General features: G+C 43.9%; 1 protein-coding gene across 13 annotated transcripts in view; it reads left to right on the top strand.

Annotated features, from left to right (window-relative positions):
• Positions 1-25,345, top strand: part of phldb1b (pleckstrin homology-like domain, family B, member 1b) — a 139,230-nt gene extending 113,885 nt beyond the window's left edge. For 8 of the 13 annotated variants that reach the window (XM_061718721.1, XM_061718726.1, XM_061718725.1 and 5 more), the window contains 12 exons: positions 287-418; positions 3,026-3,187; positions 4,425-4,556; positions 5,147-5,242; positions 5,368-5,470; positions 7,637-7,681; positions 9,153-9,471; positions 11,388-11,478; positions 12,174-12,320; positions 13,813-14,032; positions 17,982-18,067; positions 21,190-25,345. In XM_061718721.1, coding sequence (XP_061574705.1) covers positions 287-418; positions 3,026-3,187; positions 4,425-4,556; positions 5,147-5,242; positions 5,368-5,470; positions 7,637-7,681; positions 9,153-9,471; positions 11,388-11,478; positions 12,174-12,320; positions 13,813-14,032; positions 17,982-18,067; positions 21,190-21,330 — 1,674 coding nt within the window. In that variant the 3' untranslated portion in view covers positions 21,331-25,345. The remainder of the gene's footprint in view (positions 1-286; positions 419-3,025; positions 3,188-4,424; positions 4,557-5,146; positions 5,243-5,367; positions 5,471-7,636; positions 7,682-9,152; positions 9,472-11,387; positions 11,479-12,173; positions 12,321-13,812; positions 14,033-17,981; positions 18,068-21,189) is intronic. The other 5 variants (XM_061718728.1, XM_061718722.1, XM_061718729.1 and 2 more) reach the window with 5 other exon arrangements.
• The last annotated feature ends 239 nt before the right edge of the window (positions 25,346-25,584 follow it).

Raw genomic sequence — 25,584 nt, 5'->3', positions numbered from 1 at the left:
AACCCTGTGGAGCACCAAGAACAACTCTGTTGTATGACTGAGACTCCTGGTGATAAACATCTGGATGCAACTAGCGACCCGTGGTGCTTTTAGGTTCAGTCTTTGCTCATTAGTGTCAGACGCCACTAACCTGTTACTGATGCTCAGAAGCTCCGTCAGAGGAGGACGGCTGACTGGAGACTTGTTCAGGACATTCATTTAACTCTGTTCTTCTGGAAGTCCCGAGCTCTTCTGTCCCAGCAGTTCTCTGTCGACACTAACACTCCTCCCCGAACTGTTGAAACAGGAAGTTCTCCACATGGGAGAGGCGGAGCTGTTGTTGGACGTTCGCTCCCCTCAGCGCTCCCTCTGTGGAGCCTCCCCTTCCTTCTCACACGCCTCCCCTCCCTGCCAGCTGTACCCTGACAGTCCTGCAGAGGTAACCGCACTAACGAAGCACTACTGACGCCTGCATGACGCCTGCATGACGCTTGCATGACGCCTGCATGACGCCTGCATGACGCCTGCATGACGCCTGCATGACGCCTGCATGACGCCTGCATGACGCCTGCATGACGCCTGCATGACGCCTGCATGACGCTCCCAGCTGCTCCTCTGCTCCTGCATGAACCTGTCATGTCATGTACTGCTGCAGAACCAGCGTTTCTCACCTAGGCTCATCACTGATCCTCAGCCAGAGGCCTCAGTTGATTTGTTTCACAACCTCCTCTTTGGTGGCAGGGCTGTGTGGTAGAGGGCTGCATTGGGATTGGGTCCCGCCGGGTCCCACAGGACCCAACACAAACCTCGCGGGAGTGGGCGGTTTGAACTTTGCTGCGGGCGGGAACGGGTGGCTAAAAAAAAAACACTGTGGGATTGGGAGTTTGATGCCAGCGCAAATGCCAGGTCAGGGTTACTCTGTCATCCTCCCAGGGACCGTTGGAAATGCAAAGGAATGAACTGCCTGCACTTGTCCTCTTTTAGGCTTCACACCGTGTTTGATTTGTTATGCTGTAGAGAAGGTAACAGCAGCTCGTTAGACGCTGCGTTAGCATCACCTCAGGAGTCCATCACTTCCTGTCTCCTCCTCCTGTGTCTGCTCATTCTTCTATCTGCTGCGTCCCTGCGATGTTCCTCCTGTTCCTCCTGTTCCCTGCTCTGTCTGTCCTGTGTTGGTGTCATCAAGCCTGGTTTATGCTTCAGTGCCAGAGCAGCGCCGTAGCAAGTAACCCTGCGCCGCAGGCTACACCGTACCCTGACAAATACTCCAAATGTTGCTACGCAGCAGGTCGACACGCATAGACATATATGCGTAGACACCACATCGAGTGTTCTTGCCAGCTGCTGCGATACGTCAACGTCGCCGCCATATTGGATGTTGCAATCCCCCCACTCCAATTAGCAGAAATCCTGCTATCATAAATCCAATTATGAAGGCATCTTCAACGTCCTCGACAGACAGGATCGCCGACATAACGGCCTCCAATGTTTCCAGGAGTCCATCATGTATCTGGCAAAAAATGTCCCATCGGGGCAAGAGGGCTCCCTTGTCCGCTGACGTCTCGTCGCAAAGATTTGGTCAATTCAGTGCTGAGAGACCAGTTAATCAATTCCATGATTGTAGAATTTTGGAGGAGTGAAAAAGAGAGGCTCTGAAAGACAAGACAGGACAAAAGCAGCAGCAGGGCAGATAGGGAGGGAGAGGAGCAGAAAAGCGTCCGCCTTCGCCGAGAGCCGGAAGAACATAAACATATTAAAAAAAATTCAAGCAACAAAATAACATATTTGAACCATTTTTCATTTTCATTTCATTTTTCATCGTTATTGTCTGAAAAATGGTTCAAATGTTATTCTATTGTCTGAAAAATGGTTCAGATATGTTATTGTGTTATTTGAAAAATGTAAAATATATTTTGTTGATGAGAAAATATGTTATATTTGGTGCCTAACTGTTTCCCAAGTATATTAGTGCGTGTGTGAATGAATACTACCAACACTCAGACTTTAACGTTGGGAGAGCAAAACCGCAAGCTGGATGCGATTCTTGTCGCCGCCGGTGAACAGAATCGCAGGCTAGCGGCGGTCTTTGAGCTCATTGGCAAGATGGATAAGACCTTGGAGAAGTTGGAAGTTCGGCTTGGCGGGAATTGATCACAAATTCGTCTGTTTGGAGTCGCCATTGGGGAACCAGAGACTTAAGGCAGATGTAAATTTACTGGAGTCTGCCTGTTTCTTTTCAATACAATTGTTGATTCTATAATCTGACCTTGACAGGGCAGCTTGGCCCACTGCTCCAGTCACAATCTCCCTGGTGGAATGAAAACAAGGGACTCTGCCCCGACTAGCCCTCCCCTCTCCCAGGAACATCTGTGGACCTGTTTTCAGAACTGTACCAACCGTCTGATAACATCAAGGACAATGTATACATCATATTTGGTGTCTAACTGTTTCCCAAGTATATAAGTGCGTGTGTGAATGAATAAATGAGGCGTAAAGCGTACATTTCTTTGTAGAAAGGCGCTTCATGAAAATAAATCCATTTACCTGCATTAGTTTACAGCGCAGTCTTGAACATCCAATATGGCGGCGACGTTGACATATCCCAGCAGCGCCCGATGGGGCATCTACGTATATATGTCTATGTCAACACGGACCTCAGCAAACGTGACTGGTCCACTCAATAGCATTGGCCTTCCTACTAGTTTTTGTTCTTCATCGTTTTCACGTCAGATGGAACAATAAACTTCTGCGTTATTCAGTAGGAATAAAGGAGATGAAGGAAGCTCGGCACTGCTGGCTGCAGCGCTGCAGGGCGACATGCCAGGGAAGCATAAATCAGGCTTTGGGGTTGGATCTACATGTTTGCACTGGAAGAAGAGAAGAAGCGATCACATTCGTCTGTATTCAGCCTGTCAGGGGGGTGATCTGTACTGGGTTTACTGGTTCCATGTATGGGTCTGTCCTTGGTGCCGGTTCCCCCCCGTCCTTTCTCTGACCTCTGTTTCTTCCTCTCCCCACCTCAAACCTCCACCTGGGTCTCCTGCAGGAGTACGTGACGGTGGGACAGGTAAACCTGATGTTCGGGATGCCGAAGGTGGAGTCCTCCCCGACCTCCCCGCTCCGCCAGCCCCTGCAGCCTGGAGCGGGAGACCCCGCCTTCTCCTACCCCTACTTTCTGCATAGCTCCTCCCCCTCTCTGTCTATGGAGGTGTGTTCTTCCTCTTCTCCTTCTCCAGTCCTTTTCTTTGCTTTCATTTAACAACTTTAAGTATTGAGAAAGAAAACCTTTTGTTACATCTGCTGTGGGAAAAAAAAAACAAAAAAAAAACAGATAAAAACCTCAAGCAGTAAAAATGGTATTGTACAAAATTGGAAATTTAAAGGTGGTGTGTCCCAGTCCGGTTTTAGACCTGCTTATTTTACCCATTTTCCTACTACCGGTATTTAAAAAAATATATATGTATCAGGGTTGGGTGGCATGAGTTCCTGCCAACATGGCACAGAAAAGAGAAAAACATCCAACTGGTCGTCATGGAAGCGTGGAAGCTCAGTCAACATTGACCAATGACGGTGCTGAGAGTCGTCATGTGAGCTGCGGTGCAGTGTTCAAAATACTAGATCAATCCTTGAAGGGAAATTGATTAAAGGACCGGCATGAAAACAAGGTCTGAATATGAAGAAAACTAACTAAACAAAACAAAACTAAATTCCCCTGAGGAGGGAAGACACGCCAACATACACGACTGTCTCAGAAAATTAGAATATTGTGAGAAAGTTCTTTATTTTCTGTAATGCAATTAAAAAAATGAAAATGTCATACATTCTGGATTCATTTCAAATCAACTGAAATATTGCAAGCCTTTTATTATTTTAATATTGCTGATTATGGTTTACAGTTTAAGATTAAGATTCCCAGATGTTCTAATTTTTGAGGTAGGATATTTGAGTTTTCTTAAGCTGTAAACCATGATCAGCAATATTAAAATAATAAAAGGCTTGCAATATGTCAGTTGATTTGTAATGAATCCAGAATGTATGACATTTTTGTAATTGCATTACAGAAAATCACAATATTCTATATTATTATATTATTATCACAATATTCTATAATATATAATTTTCTGAGACAGTCCTGTACATGACGCCAGCAGCAAAATCACAACTTCATAATAATAGCACTTTTCTCTCGTAAGAATTAATTCTCATGCTACAGATCTTTTTATGCAGACAAAAGCACTGCTTTTGATAGCACTGCTGCATTCTGGTGCCCAGTTACCACCCTGAAGCTTTAGATGAATCAGAAAACACCGGGGGGTCCTCCCCACAATTTGAGTTTAATTAGATCCAAGTGTATGAGAAGGTTCTGTCCCGTCTCTCTCTGGCAGGGCTTTCTAATCTCTTCTTTTCTCCTTCCCCTTATCCTTCTCTGCTGGTGTTCTGTCCAGCACCAGTCTGAGTCCAGTAAGCCCCGGCTCCCCAGGTTAGATTTAGAGCACTGGTACCAGGAGCTGATGGCCGGTTCTGGCCCGCTCGGCCCTCCAGCCAGGTGTGTGTCGGGCCGCAGGCCTGGTCTGCAGGTACAGCCTCCTCTTCTGTCTGTCTGCATGTTTCCTCCCGTGATGCTCTGAAAATCCATGACTCCACCCGGCTCCTCTGCATCTCCTGTGTGTGTGTGTGTGTGTGTGTGTTTGTTTTGTTCCAGACTCTATTACATGCCGGGGACGTTTTTCCCTCCACACCAAGTTCAGCTAGAACGTTACGAGTTTATCTGTGTACACCGCCTCCATAGATTCTGAGTAAAACACTAAATAAAATCAAAGACGTTCAGCTTCACTTTCGGAGGTTATTTACTATTTAGTGATCACGCAATAGCTCTAGTAGCTGTAGCTATTCCCAATATTTGGACAAAATGACATAATTGTAAATCATAAACGTTGATACTTTGATGAAAATCTTTTCTAATAACCGTCTCTTTATTTGATGAGATAAAGAATTGATTGATCCGTGCTTGATTAACAGCATCATCGTCAGAACATCAGTCTGTTTTCCTGCAGGATCTGCAGCTCATTCATGCTGGATCAGTTTCTCACATCGTCCCAACCTGCTCCATCTGTCATCACATGGGTTTGTCTTCGTCTGCATCATCACCTCCTGTTTTCTTCCTCAGGTGTTCCGCTCTAAACTGGACAGCGACGGCGGCACGGTTCCTCATCAGTTTAGGTCTGGATCCACCGCGACGCTGGGACGCAACAGCCGCTCCAAGGTGAGAGCTGGTGGTGTTTTGCAGCAGGTGTGGTCCTCTGCAGCCCATCAGCAGCCGTGTCCTCAGCTGTGTCCTCAGCTGTGTCCTCAGCTGTGTCCTCAGCTGTGTCCTCTCTGACTCCACAGAGCCCCCAGCTGTTTGCCGGCAGCACTGGAAGTCTGCCCAGGAACCTGGCTGCAACCCTGCAGGACATCGAGACCAAGAGACAGCTGGCTCTGCAGCAGAAAGGTAACACACCTGGATTCACTGCAGAGGACCAGGAGCCTGGGAGGTCCAGGTGTTGATGAACCACACTGTTGGTCTCCGCGGTAACGGGAGCTCCGCGCGGTAACGGGAGCTCCGCGCGGTAACGGGAGCTCCGCGCGGTAACGGGAGCTCCGCGCGGTAACGGGAGCTCCGCGCGGTAACGGGAGCTCCGCGCGGTAACGGGAGCTCCGCACGGTAACGGGAGCTCCGCGCGGTAACGGGTCCTGCAAGTATCAAGACCAAAACAAGACTGATCAAGTCAAGACCGAGACCAAAAGCAAACCTAGTAATGTCCTGATCCTGCGTGATTGTAGAACATCATCCTGGTTCAGCTAGTTTCCATATGAGCTTGTTTTCAACTGCAGCACAATAACACAGAAGTGGATGATGATGTTGAACTCACTATAAATGTTTTCATCCATCAGCTGAGATCAGATCTGTGTGGCGGCTGCACTACCGCTATTTCTACACTATTGGAGGATTGACTCCAGTGCTTTTAAGGATTGACACGACTACTAACTAGTCCCAAAGTCCTCTAGCAGAATAACCAGCTCCAACACTCCCCTCCACCTCAGAAAAGTCATGAATAGTAAATGTTACTGATTTAAATTGGACTGAATTTGGAGATGAAACCGGAATTTTAAATATTAAAGATTGAAATTACATTATTTACCATTATAGTAATCAGCAGAGGTGGAAAAAGTACAAAAATATTGTACTTAAGTAAAAGTACAAATTTTCTGCTTGAAAATTACTTAAGTAAAAGTAAAAAGTACCCATTAAGAACATTACTTAAGTAAAAGTATAAAAGTACCTCAACTTAAATATAATAAAGTACCAAAAGTACATGGTGTAAAATGTACTTAAGTACAAAAGTAAAAAGTACAAAGTACAAAGTACAAAATTCAAAGTACAAAATTATTTTCAAAAGGATTGCAAATAAATGAAGAATCAAAGAATTTCCTTACAACTCTAAATAATGGTGATATTATTCTGACCCCCTTAGCGTTTGTTTCCATTACCCCATTTTAATTTCTCCCTTTGCTCATCACTGCTGCTGTACCCCAGTGGCCCCGCTGACAGGTCCACCCCCAGCCTGTAGTATGCAGTGACAACATTAAGCAACCCCAGCTGATAAAGGATGAGACTTTTGAACTTTTAAATGCCAAAACCACCTTAGAAGGGGTGGAATCAAAGAATGGTGCGCATGGACACCATGGATCTATTATAAAACGGCATGGACACGCGTCGGCTGCCGCTCAAGGCTGATTTATGGTTCCGCGTTACACCAACGTACCCTACGGCGAGGCTCTGCGTGGATTTAACGCGGAACCATAATTCAGGCTTCAGTCCTCATCGGTACTCGACGCGACGGCGGTTCCTCCGGCCTTCCGGCCCGCCTCTGCGGCGCAACTCTCCCGGGAGCTGCGGCTCCTTCTTGGTATATTCACGCGCCCCCCTTCCTTCCCGTCCGCCTTATGTTTCCGCGTTAAATCGCCGCGTACCCTACGCCGTAGCTCTGTGCCGGTGTAACGCGGAACCATAAATCAGCCTCCGCTGTGCTGTTCTTTAATTTGTAGCGAGTAACGACGTGTCCAATTTTAAATATAGCGGATTAAAAGTACGATTTTTTTCCTTGAAAATGTAACGAAGTAAAAGTAAAAGTACAGAAAAATGAAAGTATCAATAAAAGTACAAATTCTCAAAAATCTTACTTAAGTACAATAACGAAGTACTTGTACTTCGTTACTTTACACCACTGGTAATCAGATTACACCGAATATCAGCATCACTGAAATGGACCTGATGCTAATTAATCACAACGATATGTAAATATTATTCATATATATTTATTCAAACAAGAGTGTTATAAATACAAAACTGTAATGAAATACAGACATGCATGTGTGTCTGTAATGAAATACAGACACACATGCAGATGCACCAAAACATGGCTGTTGGTTTCAGTCTGTCTAGCTGACGACACCCACCGCCGATCATCTCACTATCAAAATGATTGTCCAGGTGCATGTTCACAGTCTAAATGTGAAAGGTACGGTAGGTTTGGTCCTTGCCAGGAAGGTCCCGCAGCTCGGGGGACACATCTGGTCTCATGTCTCTGTCTCTTCCTGTGCCTGATCACCACAGAGTCCCTGAGCTCCAGACAGACGTCGGCAGAGGGAGGTTCAGCAGGTAGCTGCTCCAGCGGGAAACAGCCGGACTCTGAAATCACGCAGCTGTCCTGTCTCAGCCTCAGCTGCAGCCGCAGAGAACCAGGCTGCTGCTGATTTCAGAGTCTCTCTCTCTCCCCGCCTTTCTTCTCCTCCGCTTCTCCATCCATCATTGAACGTTGCTGCTACTGCCGCTGCTTTATCAATGTTGCATGAATCAGACATGAGCTGCAGTGGTTCTGAGCTGGTTCTGAGCTGGTTCTCTGGGGGTCCTGGTGGGTTTTAGCCGGGTCTGGGGTAGAGATGCACCGATCAGGATTCTGAGGGCCGATCACCGATCTCCAAAACCAGTATCTGCCCATCACGATTTTGCCGATCACAGCGAGTAATCCATAAATTCGTCAATAGTGTTGTCTCATGTACACAACACTGACATTGTATTGTTAGGTATAAAAATTAGGAGATGAGAAAGTATCATGCATTGTCTGTTTTATTGCAGGCTGAGGCAATGAGCAATATTTCACCCTCTAGAGACTCTTAGAGATGACTGGGCTTACAAAGAGTAAGTGTAGCTTAGTAGCTTCAGCTTTCCTGTGGTAATAATTATGTACAACATGTCAACAACACAGACAACAGTAGACATGTCACTCTCTGTTGATACAAGTTGTAAACTATAAACCTTAGTTTTCCTGTGGAAAGAGGAATGAAATCTTAAAATAAAAATGAATTATGAATTATTAAGCTTTGTTAAAGCTTTAGCGGTAGCATCCGCCTCGTTGGAGGAAACTCTTGTGAGTGAAGCAAAACTCTTCACACTAGAACTCCATGTGTCACTCGTGAAGGGACTGACACGACTGTCATCCTGCATGAGGCTTTGGATGTGACTGTATATATTCTGGTAAAACTCCGGCAGACATTCATCAGTGAAATATTTACGACGCGGCAGCGCGAACCACAGACCCAGGCTGCTAACGACGTGTTTAAACCCGTTGTCTGCTACAACAGAAAGCAGCTGATGAGCAAAGCTTATGAATCCATTACCTTACGATGTAGTTTATTTTTCTTGCTGTCGTTTATAAATCTCTGTTACAGGTGAGTTAGCGGCGTTGCTCCTTTTCTGTCTCTGCCTTAGCGGCAGTCAACTTTGGACATTGTAAAACTCCCATACCGGCCACGCCCCCTTAGGACCGCTCGGTCTGAGATGCGGGAACACCCGCACGGGCGCCGTTTGTTGTTGTAAACGTCATCAGATCGGCCGCTTTGAACTATTATTTTCCGATCTCCGATCAAAACCGATCAGTTGTCAATCAATCGGTGCATCTCTAGTCTGGTGGGTTTTAGCTGGGTCTGGGGGTCACGTGCTACTATCAGCTGCTCAGCTGGTTTCTGTGGGGACTTTAGCGCCTGGCGTGTTGGTGGTGATGCTTGCAGGGTGGTGGTTGTCTCACTGAGGTCTAGCCCAGGTCTGACCTCTGACCTCTGCCCCCCCCCAGGTCAGCAGGTGATCGAGGAGCAGCGCCGCCGTCTGGCCGAGCTCAAGCAGCGGGCGGCGGCCGAGGCCCAGTACCAGTGGGAGGCTCTGCACGGCTCCCAGCTCCTGGCCCCGTCCTCCTCCTCGCCCTCCTACTCCCCCCTGACGGCCTACGGCCACGCCGGCCCGTCTCCCATGGTGCACCACTCCATCCTGCACCACCAGCCCCTGTCGGCCGGGGAGCAGCCCTACGACACGCTGAGCCTGGAGAGCTCCGACAGCATGGACACCAGCATCTCCACGGGGAACAACTCGGCCTGCTCGCCCGACAACATGTCCAGGTGAGTGGGACCCGGACCGGGACCAGGACCGGGACCCGGACCAGGACCGGGACCGGGTCGGTCTCTGCTTCCATCTTGGAGGTTGTTGACGAAAAATATTGGAAAGATCATGTCGACTCTGTGGCCAAAAAGGTGTCAAAGTCGATAGGAATCATTAGGAACACTGCAAAAACTCAAAATCTTAACAAGAATATTTGTCTTATTTCTAGTTAAAATGTCTTATTTTTAGTCAAACAAATATCATTACACTTAAAACAAGTGTCATCACCAGAAAAATAACTTATTTGAATAATTTAAAATAAGTAGAAAAATCTGCCAGTGGAACAAGATTTTTTTGCTTGTAATGAGAAGATAAATCTTGTCCCACTGGCAGATTTTTTTCTACTTATTTCAAGTGAAAATGTACTTGAAACGGGTGAAAATGGTCAAATAACAAGTTATTTTTCTGGTAATGACTTGTTTTAAGTGTAATGAGATTTTTTGACTAAAAATGAGACATTTTAACTAGAAATAAGACAAATATTCTTTGTAAGATTTTGAGTTTTTGCAGTGCAGAAAGGTGTCGAAGTCTATAGGAATCATTAGGAAAATGGGCCCTGTTCTCAACAGATCCTGCCTGCTAACTTTATATTCCAGTCTTGTTTATCCGTATCACGTATTGTAATGTTGTCTGGGCCAGCACCTGTCACACATATCTCCACAAACTTTATTTACTTCAAAAAAGATTTGTTAGAACAGTCACAAGGTCAGATTTCCAGGCCCCGTCTGTTCCCCTTTTTTCTAAACTCAAGATTATAAATATTTTTGATATCAATAAAATGCAAATCTCTATTTTAGTTTACAAAATTCTGCATTTAAGCCAATCACTACCACTCCACTTCCAACAATACTTTAGTATAAAATCCAATATTCACAGTTATCCAACTAGATCAGCATCTCCTCTCCATCCACCCCGATGTCGCACCATTAGAGAGCAATATAATATTAAATACTGTGGAGTAACATCTCCAACCTGGTACCTAGCACTCTGTCCCTCCTGGTTTTCAAAAAGAGATTAAAAAACAAACTCCTAGCTGAGATGTAACAGCTGCTGACCCAGTACCACTAACGTCTGCTGTAGCTTCTGTCTCTACATGTACATACAAGTACACGGTACACTGTATATACTATATATCCAGATGCTCTTTGTCTTGGTTTATGCTACATTCCGGGCAGGAGAAAAAATATTTGAGAGGGTGATTTTTTTTTTATTCTGCACTTCGAGAAAAAAGTGGAAATGTTGAGAAAAAAGTCAAAATGTCGAGATTAATGTTGAAGTACAATTTCGGGAATAAAGTCGAAATTTTGTGAATAAAGTTGAAATTTCGTGAATAAAGTCGACATTTCGAGAATAAAATTGAAACACGTTTCAACGTTTTTCTCGAAATTGTACTTCAACATTAATCTCGACTTTTCAACTTTTTTTTTTGAGATTTCGACTTTTTTTTCAACATTTCGACTTTTTTCTCGAAGTGCATAATAAAAAAAAATCTTCCTCCTCTAAAATATTATTTTTATTTTTCTCCTGCCTGGCCCTAATACTCTTCCGTAATTTTATCTATTAATTAATCATCTTGTGTTTTTTACTGTCTCAAGTGTATCATAGAGGGGAGGTCACTCGATAAGCCTCTCAGGTTTCTGACCTCTCCAGCACATTTTCTTTTATGTTGTTTTGTTTTTATTTTTTTATTTTCTCTAAACGCATTCCATTTTATTTATTTCTTTTCTTCTTTCAAAAGTGTGCATATAAATACATCAAATCCAATCAGGTGTAGGTGACTGAAGACTTGTGCTCGCTTCCTCTGATCCCATCAGTTCAGTGAGAGAAAAGGTTCAGTGATGAGGTCACTGATGAGTGTTTCTGTGTTTGACATCAGCATTGGGGGAGTGGAGGCGCTGAAGATCGAGGAGATGGAGAAAATGCTGAAGGAGGCACAACTGGAGAAAGCCAGACTGATCGAGTCGCGGGTGAGATCACCACTTCCATCGGTTATCCTGAATCCGTCAGCGGTGAGCGATGAGCCGGCCGAGCTCATCAGTCATGGGAGTGGGCGCCATTATGACTAATGAGGCTCGGTGACGAGCCCCGCTCGGACTCGTTAAGGTGCTCCGGCCGTCTGCGCCGTTGCCGTGGCAGCGCTGTAACGCAGACGCTTCTGGACCGAAACCTCCACAGAGCTTTGACAGAGGGGCGTCGCTGCATCCTCGCAGACGGGGCTGCAGTACCCAATACGGACGCACATCGCACATCATTCCTCGGTCTTGAAACTTTTTTTTTAAACTGGCAGTTGATCCAGCGCAATGATATTAAAGATATCAGGCAATTTGACTGAACTTGTTTTCTAGGTGTAGGTTATCACTTTTAACCTACACCTGCCAGTCAATCAGAATCCAGTATTCACACAGACTGTGGTATAAATTGTTATAATCATTTGTTTCAGATGTACTGTAATTATTTTCTGTATAAAAAACTTTTTTTCAAACTTGAGTCTTGAAAAAGAGGGGGTCGTCTTATAATCAGGGTCGTCTTATATTCGGGACAATACGGTAAATGTTTTCCCCTCCTTCTCTGTGGGTCGTACATAAAAGCGTGGGGTGGGGGGGTGAGAAGAACACGAGCACATTGATCAGAAAAGTCTGTAATGAAGGGCGTTTTCCCTCAGGAACGAGAGAGCCTGGCTCGCCGGCAGATGCTGGAGGACGAGAGGAGGAGGAGAGAGGAGGCGGAGAAGAGGCTGCAGGACGAGACTTTCCACCGGCAGCAGCTCGTCGACAAGGAGGTCAAGATGAGGGCCAAGAACTTCTCTCAGGTCTGTGGGGCCGGCCCCCGGCTAGACGTACAGGACTGTCTCAGAAAACTAGAATATTGTGATTTTCTGTAATGCAATTACAAAAACAAAAATGTCATACATTCTGGATTCATTACAAATCAACTGAAATATTACAAGCCTTTTATTATTTTAATATTGCTGATCATGGTTTACAGCTTAAGAAAACTCAAATATCCTATCTCAAAAAATTAGAATATTCTGGGAATCTTAATCTTAAACTGTAAACCATAATCAGCAATATTAAAATAATAAAAGGCTTGCAATATTTCAGTTGATGTGTAATGAATCCAGAATGTAGGACATTTTTGTTTTTGTAATTGCATTACAGAAAATAAAGAACTTTATCACAATATTCTAATTTTCTGAGACAGTCCTGTAGTTCTGTTCTGTTGTATTGCGTTGATTCTTCCATCAAAGCAGTCTTGACATCTTTTTATTTGTACAAGTTTTCAGTATTATGCAAAAATGTTTTTTTAATGGTCGCGCCACATGATATTTCATAAAATGGACGTCATCAGTCAAACTTTGTTTGTATATTATGATGGAAATATAAATACAAATGTGGTACAATCTTACACAGGACTACAAGATACTTCGGAAATCATGCCAGCTAGGGCAGAAGATTGATTTAAATAGAGAGATTTCAAAAAAAGAGTCATGGTCGGACGGTCACACCACATGACATTTAGACGCTTAAAACAACAACAAAATCCCAAATAACTAGTATTTTTTGCAAAATTCAAGTGAGTCCATATGTGGGACAGGTAGTACATATACTGTATATGGTATTTTTTATCAATTTAAACCTATTTTGAATTGAAAAAAAATCAGTTTTTCAGAAAATATAGGCGTCACGTCATTGGCCCATACAGGACTGTCTCAGAAAATTAGAATATTGTGATTTTCTGTAATGCAATAACAAAAACAAAAATGTCATACATTCTGGATTCATTACAAATCAACTGAAATATTGCAAGCCTTTTATTATTTTAATATTCATGGCTTACAGCTTAAGAAAACTCAAATATCATATCTCAAAAAATGTTAATATTCTGGGAATCTTAATCATCTTAAGATGTAAGCCATAATCAGCAATATTAAAATAATAAAAGGCTTGCAATATTTCAGAAAATAAAGAACTTTATCACAATATTCAAATTTTCTGAGACAGTCCTGTATGCAATTTGAACTGCCAATTTATATGCCCAAATAGATGGACTGTTCTTACAATAAATATTTTATTAAGGAACAACACAGTGTATTTTGGTTGTATTTTATAATATGAAAAACATAATGGTTAATCGATAATTGATCTCACTAGTCCAGTCCTCAGACCCGTCTCACGACACCAAGCATTCAGAATCAGAATCAGAATCAGAAGAAGAAGAAAAGCGGTGGTGTTAGGATTGAAATAACTGTGATGGCTTCACCGTATCAGTCCCAGCCTGAACCCGGCCCGTGTCTGTTCCAGGCCCGGCCCATGACCCGCTACCTGCCCATCCGGAAGGAGGAGTTCGACCTGCGCTCCCACGTGGAGTCGTCGGGCCACAGCGTGGAGACGTGCTACCAGGTCATCCTCACAGAGAAGATGTGCAAGGGCTACCTGGTGAAGATGGGGGGGAAGATCAAGTCGTGGAAGAAGCGCTGGTTCGTGTTCGACCGCCTCAAACGGACCTTCTCCTACTACACAGGTAAGATCCCGGTCCGGCTGGGCGTCAGAGCTTTTTACATCTCCCCGTTCTGGGAGCAGCACCTCCCAAACCGGGGCGTGTGGACCAGCGAGAGCTTCCAGACCAGGGGCCTCGTACATAGTCCAGGGGCCAGAGCCCAACATTTCACTGGTCAGTACCACTCAAGGTGACCAAACTTAATTTTTGAAAAGATCCATGTCTGTAGATGATATTATTGTATCATAACCTTCCTGAGTGGCAGCTGGATCATAGTTATCAGCTCATGAAGTTAAAACCCCCTTCAGAAAATTACATTTTAGATGCTGGTGCATATCCTGGTTTAGACTCATGTACAGGAAATCTGTCAATGTTTCACAATATTGTCTTTGGTATCATTTTAAAGGGAACTTTAAAGCATTCATTCAGGCTAAGATGTGAATCTTTCTGACCAACATAGAGGTCACTGCAGCTCTTTAAACTATGAATAACACACATTTTTACACAATTATCGCCTAAATGATGTACTATCTTTTATCCCTGTGTCATCTAGGAACAACAGAGACACAAAATACAAAAACTGGAATACTCTCAGGACCATAAGGATTCAGGAAATGTATAATACACCCAATTTAGAATCATCAATGAACCTGAAGGGGGTGGTAACTTCATGAGCTGATAACTCTGATCCAGCTGCCACTCAGGAAGGTTATCATACCAAAATATCATCTATAGACATAGATCTTTTCAAACATCATAAGTAAGTTTGGTCACCTTGAGTGGTGCTGATATCTGGTCTGGCCCATGGACCAACACAGAGGGGGGGGGGGGGGGGGGAATTCTCGCGTGGAATTCTCGCATACGTGAACGAAAATTCAGATGTTCAAAACTGCGTACGCCCAAATCCACGCAGGTTTCTCTGAACATCATAATCCATGTGGACGCGGGAGAACGACACTCCTCCCTTCCCATCCCCCGACTCCTCCCCGACTCCTCCCATTGTGATTGACAGGTCCCATGGTTGTGATTGACAGGTTCCATGGTTGTGATTGACAGGTTCCATGGTTGTGATTGACAGGTTCCACGGTTGTGATTGACAGGTTCATGGTTGTGATTGACAGGTTCATGGTTGTGATTGACAGGTTCATGGTTGTGATTGACAGGTTCATGGTTGTGATTGACAGGTTCATGGTTGTGATTGACAGGTTCCATGGTTGTGATTGACAGGTTCCATGGTTGTGATTGACAGGTTCCATGGTTGTGATTGACAGGTTCCATGGTTGTGATTGACAGGTTCCACGGTTGTGATTGACAGGTTCATGGTTGTGATTGACAGGTTCATGGTTGTGATTGACAGGTTCCACGGTTGTGATTGACAGGTTCATGGTTGTGATTGACAGGTTCATGGTTGTGATTGACAGGTTCATGGTTGTGATTGACAGGTTCCATGGTTGTGATTGACAGGTTCACGGTTGTGATTGACAGGTTCCACGGTTGTGATTGACAGGTTCATGGTTGTGATTGACAGGTTCATGGTTGTGATTGACAGGTTCCATGGTTGTGATTGACAGGTTCATGGTTGTGTAACTTATCTGGTGATGTGGGGACTGTCGTGTCCTTCGTGGTCATGAACTTATTGTTGAAGTTATGTTTCGTCATATTCTGTACTTCACTGCATCACCAGTGAGTGTCGCCACGGACAAAACCTCAGAAAAGTGCGTACGCTAGACATGATGTGTGCGTGAAAGACCGCAACTTTCCACGTTCAAATCACTTTTCGATCATCCGACCGTGAGTGTACAAAGTGGCGTACGCAGGTTTATTGTGCACTGCACGTTTCGTGCATGAGGCCCCTGGAGGTGTTTCTCCTGAGTGAGGGGGTGGACCCAGATGGATCAGTGTCTGCCGTCAGGCTGAGACGGTTCACCGGGGAACCCACGTCCCTCCCCTCACCTGTGGAACTGTGGGTAGTGACCAGAGAACCAGGAGGACCATCCCAGTTCTGGTTCTGCCTCATGTCTGGGTTCTGGTCTGGTCTAAGCTCGGGTTCTGGGTATGAGCGTGTTTTGGTTTACGTTCTGGGTCTGGATCTGGTTGGACGTGTCCCCCTGGATCTGAGTCTAGTTCTGGGTCTGGTTTACGAGGCTGTGGTGGTTAAGAGCGTTGCAGGGTTGCAGGGTTGCAGCTGCAGCTGCAGCTGGCGGTGCCTCACACTGCAAAAACTCAACATCTTACCAGGAATATCTGTCTTATTTCTAGTTAAAATGTCTCATTTTTAGTCCAAAAATATCATTACACTTAAAACAAGAGTCATTACCAGAAAAATAACTTATTTGACCATTTTCACCTGTTTCAAGTAAATTTTCACTTGAAATAAGTAGAAAAATCTGCCAGTGGAACAAGATTTATCTTCTCATTACAAGCAAAGAAATCTTGTTCCACTGGCAGATTTTTCTATTTATTTTAAGTGAAAATCTACTTGAAACAGGTGAAAATTGTTGTTTTTTCCAGTGATGAGTCTTTTTTTAAGTGGAATGAGATTTTTGGACTAAAAATGAGACATTTTAACCCTTGTGCTGTCTTTGGGTCAAGGGAGGGTGAAAGGAGAAAGGATGGAAGGAAGGGGGAAAGGGAAAGAAGGGAGTGAGGAAGGAATGAAGGAAAGAAAGAAGGGAGGGAAGAAGGAAGGAATGGAGAAAATAAGGAAAGAAGGAAGGAAGTAGGAAAGGGAGTAAGGAAGGGAGAAAAGATGGAAGGAAGGGAGAAAGGAAGGAAAGAAGGGAGAAAAGGAAAGAATGGATAAAATAAGGAAAGAAGGAAGGAAAAGCAAAGAAGGTAATAAAGGAACGGATGACGGAAGGGAGGTAGGAAGAAAAAGGAGTAAAGGAGGGTAAAAAAGGATGAAAAGAGGAAAGGAAGAAGGAAGGAGAGAGCATGGCAGGAGAAAAGAAGGATAGAAGAATCGGGTCATTTTGACCCAAAGACAGCACAAGGGTTAAGTAGAAATAAGACAAATATTCTTAAGATTTCTAGTTTTTGCAGTGCAGTGAGAGGTTGATGTGAGGGTGGAGCAGGTGGAGCAGGTGGAGCAGGTGGAGCGGGTGGAGCAGGTGGAGCAGGTGGAGCAGGTGGAGCAGGTGGAGCAGGTGGAGCAGGTGGAGCAGGTGGAGCAGGTGGAGCAGGTGGAGCAGGTGGAGCTGTGTGAGGACCTGGTGCAGCACCGAGTCCTGAGAGCCGGTGGCCGACTGTCACCTGCCCCCGGCTCGCCGCCGGGCCTCTGAAGTCCTGCGGTGGAGATGATCAGACACGGGTGGAGAGGTGGAGGTGGTGGAGGTTCCCGCCGCAGCGCAGCGCTCCGGCTTTGAGGAGGCTGATTGAGATGCAGCTCAGACTGGTCTCCTGACCTTGACGGGGATGAGCGGGAGCAGCAGGAGGAGCAGGAGCGCTGCTCCTGCTCCTCTCGTCGGCGTCAGACTCCTCCGCTCCGCTTCCACCAAACGCCGGCTGTTTGGATGCTAAAGAGCTCATTAGCAGATAATAGCTGCGTGTTCACAGGAAAGTGTTGTTCCTGGAAATGAGGCGCCGACGCTCTGCCTCCCCGTCTGAAGTGTTTGTGCCCGGAGGAGGAGAGCTGTCGAGTTCCCTGTCGAGTTCCCCACCGGTTCCTGATGCAGCTCTGCAGAGGCTGATGAAATACGCTGCAACGCTGAGAGGAGAGGAGCAACACGCCGCCGCGCTGCGCTGCTGCACAGAAACTGCTGCGCTCGCTGTTTCCCCGTCACACACCTCTCACACCAGCTCTAACCAGCTCTGCCCGTCCTGCTGTGTCCCTCACTGTGTCCCCCTTCCAGCTGTGTCCTCTTTCCAGCTGTGTCCTCCCCTGAGTCCTCATTCCAGCTGAGTCCTCGTTCCAGCTGTGTCCTCCCCTGGCGTCCCTCACCTCTGACCACCTGTGTGTCCTTGTCCTCCTCAGACAAACACGAGACCAAGCTGAAGGGCGTCATCTACTTCCAGGCCATAGAGGAGGTTTACTACGACCACCTGCGCAGCGCCCACAAGGTACAGCCCCGTTACCGTGGTTACTGCTTCATAATGTGGCCAGTCTCAGGCATAGACGTATATACGTAGACGCCTCATGACCTGCTGGAACGTAATCCAGTGTGGCCGCCATATTGGATGGGTCTCCTCACTCCAGACTAAATTAACTACACTGGAGTTACAGAGTTACAGAGTTACAGTTACAGCCAGCACACGCAAGAAGCTGCAAAACAGTTCTTTTTCAAGGGTTTTAGCTCCCCAGCCCCAGTTCAAGCCTAACAGGGTAGTATAAGACCCTGGAATGACCTGGATTTATTTTTATAGATATATTTATTGAGGGCAATAAGAGAAAAAAAAAAGATTTACAATAACAATAGAAATATCAATATTTTGCCCTTTTTTAAACTTTTCAAAACAATAATTAAATAAAAAAAAATAATAATATTAATAAGAATGAAAGAAAAAATAAATAAATAAATATAAATAAATAAATACAACAACACACCCCTCTCCCTTTCAAATAAATTCAAATGAACAATCAAACTGGTTTCTTTATTAAAATATAAAATTAATTAATTAATATATTTATCAATATGCCATACCATATGTCTTTGTTAAAGATGATAATACAAAGTCTTTCAGCATAAAAGTACGTATTTTTAATGTGTGACAGCGTCCTGTATCATAACTAAATCTCTGCCGTTTGTAACAAACCAAACCGTGTGAAGATCGGGTAAGAATTCGGGGAGTTATGGATGATTGTAGTCGGGGATAAAACCTTCCTCAGTAGAAATAAATGCACTGGGGGCCGTTGGAGACTCATCCAAGATGGCGGCCACGCTGAACGTCAGCTCCAATAGGCAGCGTCAGTCTAGGAGGCGTCTACGTATATATGTCTATGGTTTCAGGTAACCCCACCCCCTCACAGGGCTTAAGGGGGGGGGGTTCCAGCAGCAGGAGCAGCTGCCTAGGAACAGCTAAGTGTGTTAGCACAGCGCCAAGAGGGCAAGACATCGGCACTGGCCTTAGAGAAAAGAGCACGTTAGAAAAGCATGAACAAACTAGGGAGTTCTGGGAGTTCATCTTTTACAGTGAGAAATATTATTCACAAGCGGAGAACATTGAAGACACTTGTCAGTGTTCCCTGGAGAGGACGTCCTGGTAGAATCACCCCCGATCAGACCATGTACTGCCCAGAGACATATAGGCCTGTTGAGAAAATCAATTTTATCATTCTAAATCGATTCTGATATTAATTCCTAAAAATCGATTCGTATGTCTAAAGATCGATTATATTTAAAAAAAATAAATAAATAAATTTCAACATTACAACTTTTGATATTCTTTTGTTTATGCACAAAAAATGATTTTTTTGTTGGACATAAGAATAACTGGTGCCTTTTTTGCCTTTAAATATGTTTAAAAGTATGAAAACATTAAAGTTTTCAGTTATAATGTCATAAATTGTCTATATTTTATTGCTTTATATACTGTCTTGGGCTTAAATTTGCATAAAATACTAAAAACCAAATTCTCAAAAATTTAAAACTGAAAAACTTTAAAACGGAATTTGGGAAAAAATAAAACCGTTCAATATTCAATCAACATTCAATAAAAATAAATAAAATGAGTAGAATAACTATTTTAAACAAAAAATAATCTTTCTGTGTAAATAAAAAGTCTCCACACTGGCACAACATCTCCCCCTAGAGTCACTAACCAGTAACTACAACAACAATGAAGTATCAGTGCGTGGTATCTGAGAATTTTTGCGAGTATATGAGAGCAGTATCGGCTGATACTGGTATCGGTATCGGGGCATCCCTAATAAAATCAGAATTTCTAGAAAAGTGTGGTTGGTTCAGAGAGAAGTTCTGTAGAACCAGAGGTGTCTTCAGTATTCACATTCATTACTCAGGTAGAAGTATAGATACTAGAGTTTAAAATACTCCTGTTGAAGTATCAATTCAAGTTTTTTACTCAAGTAAAAGTATAAAAGTACTGGTTTCAAAACTACTTAAAGTATAAAAGTAAAAGTAATGTAAGGGGGAAAAAAGCCATTGAAAATGAATGCATCTTAGTATAATGCAAATATATTAAAGAAGCATATATGTGTACTATTGAGCATTAACATGTGTTTCAGAGAGCAGCAGATATGATGACTAGTTTCCTATAAGTATTGTAATGGTGCAAAAAGTCAAACTTCAGAGGCATGTTATCATTTATCCTAACCTTTATTGGAATGTACATCCAAGTTTAGTTGCAGGAATCTGAGGGAACGGATGTAAGAACAAAACTGGACAAGAACATCTGAAACAACCACAACCAAATTCTGTTTTTAAAATGTAAGGAGTAAAAAGTACAGATAATTGTGTGAAAATGTAAGGAGTAAAAGTAAAAAGTCGTCTGAAAAATAATTACCGTATTGGCCCGAATATAAGACGGTGTTTTTTTGCATTGAAATAAGACTGAAAAAGTGGGGGTCGTCTTACATTCGGGGTCTAGACGTTATACCCATTCACACCGCTAGATGGCGCCAGATATCTTTAAAGCGAATGCCGAACTTAACTCCCCAGGCCAAATCCAACCCCTGTCACGAAGAAGAAAAATAAAAATAGCGGTAAGAAAGAAAAGAGAAGAAAATAAAAGAAGAGATAACAGAAAATTGAGAAATGTAGCGACAATCTGGAGAAAAGTGGGTCGAAGAAGTTATGATGCAAACTTCAAGATGATGATTTGAATGAGGCAAAATAACATGCTTTTTCTCTCAAATATATTGTTATAATCATTTGTTTCAGATGTACTGTAATTATTTTCTGTATAAAAATTTTATTTAGTGTTAAAAAAAAGTCTTTTTTCAAATTTGAGTCTTGAAAAAGAGGATCGTCTTATAATCAGGGTCGTCTTATATTCGGGTCAATACGGTACTCCAGTGAAGAATAGATAACCAAAATTTCTACTTAAGTAAGGTAACAAAGTATTTGTACTTCGTTACTTGACACCTCTGAGTAGAACCACGTTCTATGTTTCATGTCCAGAGCTGCAGGGGTCTGGCCCATGTGGTCCTCATGGACATCCAGCAGGTGGTTGTTGTGTCCCGGTTGTCCCGGGTGAGTCTCACTCTGTTGTCGTGTCTCCTGCAGAGCCCCAACCCCTCCCTGACCTTCTGCGTGAAGACTCACGACCGCCTGTACTTCGTGGTGGCTCCGTCGGCCGAGGCCATGCGCATCTGGATGGACGTGATCGTGACGGGGGCGGAGGGCTACACCCAGTTCATGAACTGACCCTCCACCGGCCGGGGGAGTCACCACCCACGTCTGTCCCTGGTCCGGACCCATGAGGGACACTCACACACACCTGTACATAGACCCGGCCCTCACGGACTCATCAACGCCTTTCTGTTGCCAAAAAGAGATCTGGGACGTACTGGGGACATTTTCTATGTTTGTTTCCTTCATTTCTTTTTTTTACTTGGAGAGAAAAATTGCCAAATGACATGAAGCCAATGTTTTTGTTGTCCATCACGTGTCCTGGGTTTGGACAGAAGTAATTGACACGTCTCGAGTCGAAGGCTGGAATTGTTTCAGGAATGTGTTTGAAGACAAACTGTCCTGGACACTAGAAGCTCTCGGAGCCTCGGAGCCATCCCATCATCCTCTGGACACGCCCCTCTATGACCAGGCCACGCCCCCCTGTGACATGGCCACACCTCTCTGCAATCAGGCCACGCCTCTAAGTGACCTGACCACGCCTCTCTGCTGCCAGGCCACCCCTCCAGTTTCACCGTGCAGGGTTGCACACTGCAAAATCTTACCAGGAATATTTTAACAAGACTCATTTTCATCTTTTTAGATTTTCACTTAAAATAAGTAGAAAAATCTGCCAGTGGAACAAGATTTTTTTTGCTTGTAATGAGAAGATAAATCTTGTTCCACTGGCAGATTTTTCTACTGATTTCAAGTGAAAATTTACTTGAAACAGGTGAAAATTGTCAAATAAGTTATTCTTCTGGTAATGGCTATTGTTTTAAGTGTAATAAGATTTTTTTGACTACAAATGAGACATTTTAACTAGAAATAAGACAAATATTCCTGGTAAGATTTAGAGTTTTTGCAGTGCAGTCAACATTTCCGGTAAAACTTCCAGAAACGTTCCAGAAGGTTCCAGTGTGGACCGTTTCCATGGGAACTGACAGGAAGCTTTATTAAAGAATAAGTTCCGTGACGTTGATTTGTTTGTGAGCAGAACTGAAATGAATTCTGTCAAAAGGTATAATCACACAAAATGAACATATCTCCCTTGAAAAAAGGTAAAAAAAAAAAAAGGTAGAAAAAAAGTTCATCACCTGGGCCCAGCTCTGGCTTTTTGCCGTGCGTTGTATCAACCAGATGTGGCCCAGACTTCCCACACTAATGTCCCACACAAGGGCCAGACGTGGCCCAGAGAACCAAAGAACATGGAGAAGTGGCCAACTTCTGGTGGGGATGTGGCCCGGTGCAGGCAGCCCAGCTCACCGGGAGTCCCTGCCGTTAATCAAAGCCTGACCCGGGCCAGAAACCCTGCTGTGGTGCCGAGGGTCTGGGCCAGAAACCCTGCTGTGGTGCCGAGGGTCTGGGCCAGAAACCCTGCTGTGGTGCCGAGGGTCTGGGCCAGAAACCCCCGCTGTGGGGCCGAGGGTCTGGGACCCAAATCAGTCCCTTTTAGCTTCAAACGGAGCCGCATCCTCAACCTTTGCCGTCGGCCCCCAGTGATGGTCACGTGATCAGATCAGAGAACGTCTGCAACCGCGTCATTAACTATCAATGACGGTTGATGGCGTGGGCCCAAAAGAACCCTCCTGGGATCAACCCTGCACCCTGCACCACCCACTCCTGTGCCTTCACCACGTTCAGTCACGGATGCCTCAACACGTCTCGTCATGAGCGTGCAGGTTCCTAGGAGGTTTTCTACAGTACGTCACCCTGGAGACATTTGTCCACAACAACATTACAACCCCGTGTCAGAAAATGTTGGGACCACATGGAACAAAAAACTTTCAGTTTGAACACAAGATATTTAATGTTTCTCTGAACTGTTTCATTAAATTTATTAAGATGCATCTTATTATGTAATTCAGACCATTATAGAAGTTAGTGAGTGCTCGTCAGGGGAAAGAAGGTGACGTCATTTCAACCAGGTGATTTGATGGTTTCATTAAAAAGAACTACCGTATTGGCCCGAATATAAGACGACCCTGATTATAAGACGACCCCCTTTTTCAAGACTCAAGTTTGAAAAAATACTTTTTAAACACCAAATTACATTTTTATACAGAAAATTATTACAGTACATCTGAAACAAATGATTATAACAATAGATTTGATAGAAAAAGCATGTTATTTTGCCTCCATTCAAATCATGATCTTGAAGTTTGCATCATAACTTCTTCGACCCACTTTTCTCCAGATTGTCGCTACGTTTCTCCATTTTCTGTTATCTCTTCTGTTATTTTCGTCTCTTTTCTTTCTTACCGCTATTTTTATTTTATTCTTGGTGACAGGGGTTGGCTTTGGCCTGGGGAGTTAAGTTCAGCATTGGCTTTAAAGATATCTGGCGCCATCTAGCATGGTGAATGGGTATAACGTCTAGACCCCAAATGTAAGACGACTCCCACTTTTTCAGTCTTATTTCAAAGCAAAAAACACAGTCTTATATTCGGGCCAATACGGTATTGGTAACTATCTGATACGATCACACAAATAAAGATTGGTGTGGAAACCTGTCAACACAGAGCTACATTCACTATTGATACTTCATCTCTGGACTTGGAGGCATCTAGGATGAGCCATCACCATGGAAACATGAATTTTACAAACTGAGTACCACAAGGCTCTGTATTGGGGCCTCTGCTTCTTTAATTCTACATAACACTGCCATGTGGTGTTAATACAAACAGCATTCTATATGCAGATGATACTGGGATTTATGCTCCCAGCTTCATATTAACCCAGGGGTTAACCTCATTCATAGGCAACATCTCTGGGCTCGGAGGCATCAAGAGACAGGAAGAAGAGCGTGAAATACATTTGGTTCATAACGTCTTCTATGAGTAAAAGTAAATGTCCAAGTTGCTGAGTCAGCATCAGTTCACATCTGGTCCCAACATCCTGTGATTGTGGGGTTGTACACCTGCAGCTCTGAGTATTTGGGGGTCATGAGGGCAGCGACCAGGCGGTACTGTCTTTTATAACACAGTTTTTACTACAGAGGGCGGGGCATCGCCGCGCCGTTGGCTCTCAACTGTTAAAACGGGTCGTATCTTCAGGAGACCCGAGGACGTGAACTGCAGGAATACTGACTATTACAGCAGGACGGGGGCCGGCAATAGGTGCCTTTCCTTCCCCTGAGATGGGAGGTGCTGATCAGCTATTGATCACCCTGCTGAACCTCCATGTTATTTTCCTGTGTGTTGGAGCGGAGGATGGATGTGAACGCTGACACACTGCAAAAACTAAATCTTACCAGGAATATTTGTCTTATTTCTAGTTCAAATGTCTCATTTTTAGTCAAAAAATCTCATTACACTTAAAACAAGAGTCATTACCAGAAAAATAACTTATTTGACAATTTTCACCTGTTTCAAGTAGATTTTCACTTGAAATAAGTAGAAAAATCTGCCAGTGGAACAAGATTTATCTTCTCATTACAAGCAAAAAAATCTTGTTCCACTGGCAGATTTTTCTACTTATTTTAAATGAAAATCTACTTGAAACAGGTGAAAATTGTTGTTTTTTTCCAGTGATGAGTCTTGTTTTAAGTGTAATGAGATTTTTTGACTAAAAATTAGAAATTTTAACTAGAAATAAGACAAATATTCTTGGTAAGATTTGGAGTTTTTGCAGTGCATCTACTGTGGCGGCGCCTCGGGTGGCAAGGCAGTGACAAAACCTTAATATATTGTGTTAAATGTGTTTAGCGCTGGTTTTTTGTACATTATCTGTGTTGAGAGGGATGTGAACGCAGTGCTGAAACCAGACGGTGTGGTATGAAACACGCTTTTTAACTGATTGTTGTTTTAGAGCTTTTATTGTCGGATTCAAAACAGTACCTACACTTCACGGTACAACAAATGTCTGCAGGTACATAACCCACCACCACCCACACAACTCGTCTTTTTTTCTTTTTTTCTTTGTCAGACGCAAAAACAGACTCACAATCGGCGCTCGGACCATCCTGTAACTGGAACCGTCTGTCTCGTGTGTCACTGTCATGTATGAACATGTGGATTTTTGTCCCATCTATTAAACGACTATCACAGAGTTTGGGCTGGTTTCTTTGAGTCGGCCGGATCCTTCCAACCTCTGACGTGAGCTGGGGGGGTCGCTGATCCGGAGAAGACCAGGGGGATCAGGGGCCGGGGCCCGGGGAGTCGCACTGCAAAAACTCAACATCTTACCAGGAATATTTGTCTTATTTCTAGTTAAAATGTCTCATTTTTAATCAAATCTCATTACACTTAAAACAAGAGTCATTACCAGAAAAAAACTTATTTGACAATT

Source organism: Cololabis saira, chromosome 4, assembly GCF_033807715.1.
Source record: "Cololabis saira isolate AMF1-May2022 chromosome 4, fColSai1.1, whole genome shotgun sequence".
NCBI classification, from domain to species: Eukaryota; Metazoa; Chordata; class Actinopteri; order Beloniformes; family Belonidae; genus Cololabis; species Cololabis saira.
Note: the sequence above shows the minus strand (reverse complement) of the source record. Positions and strands in the feature narration are given on the sequence as shown.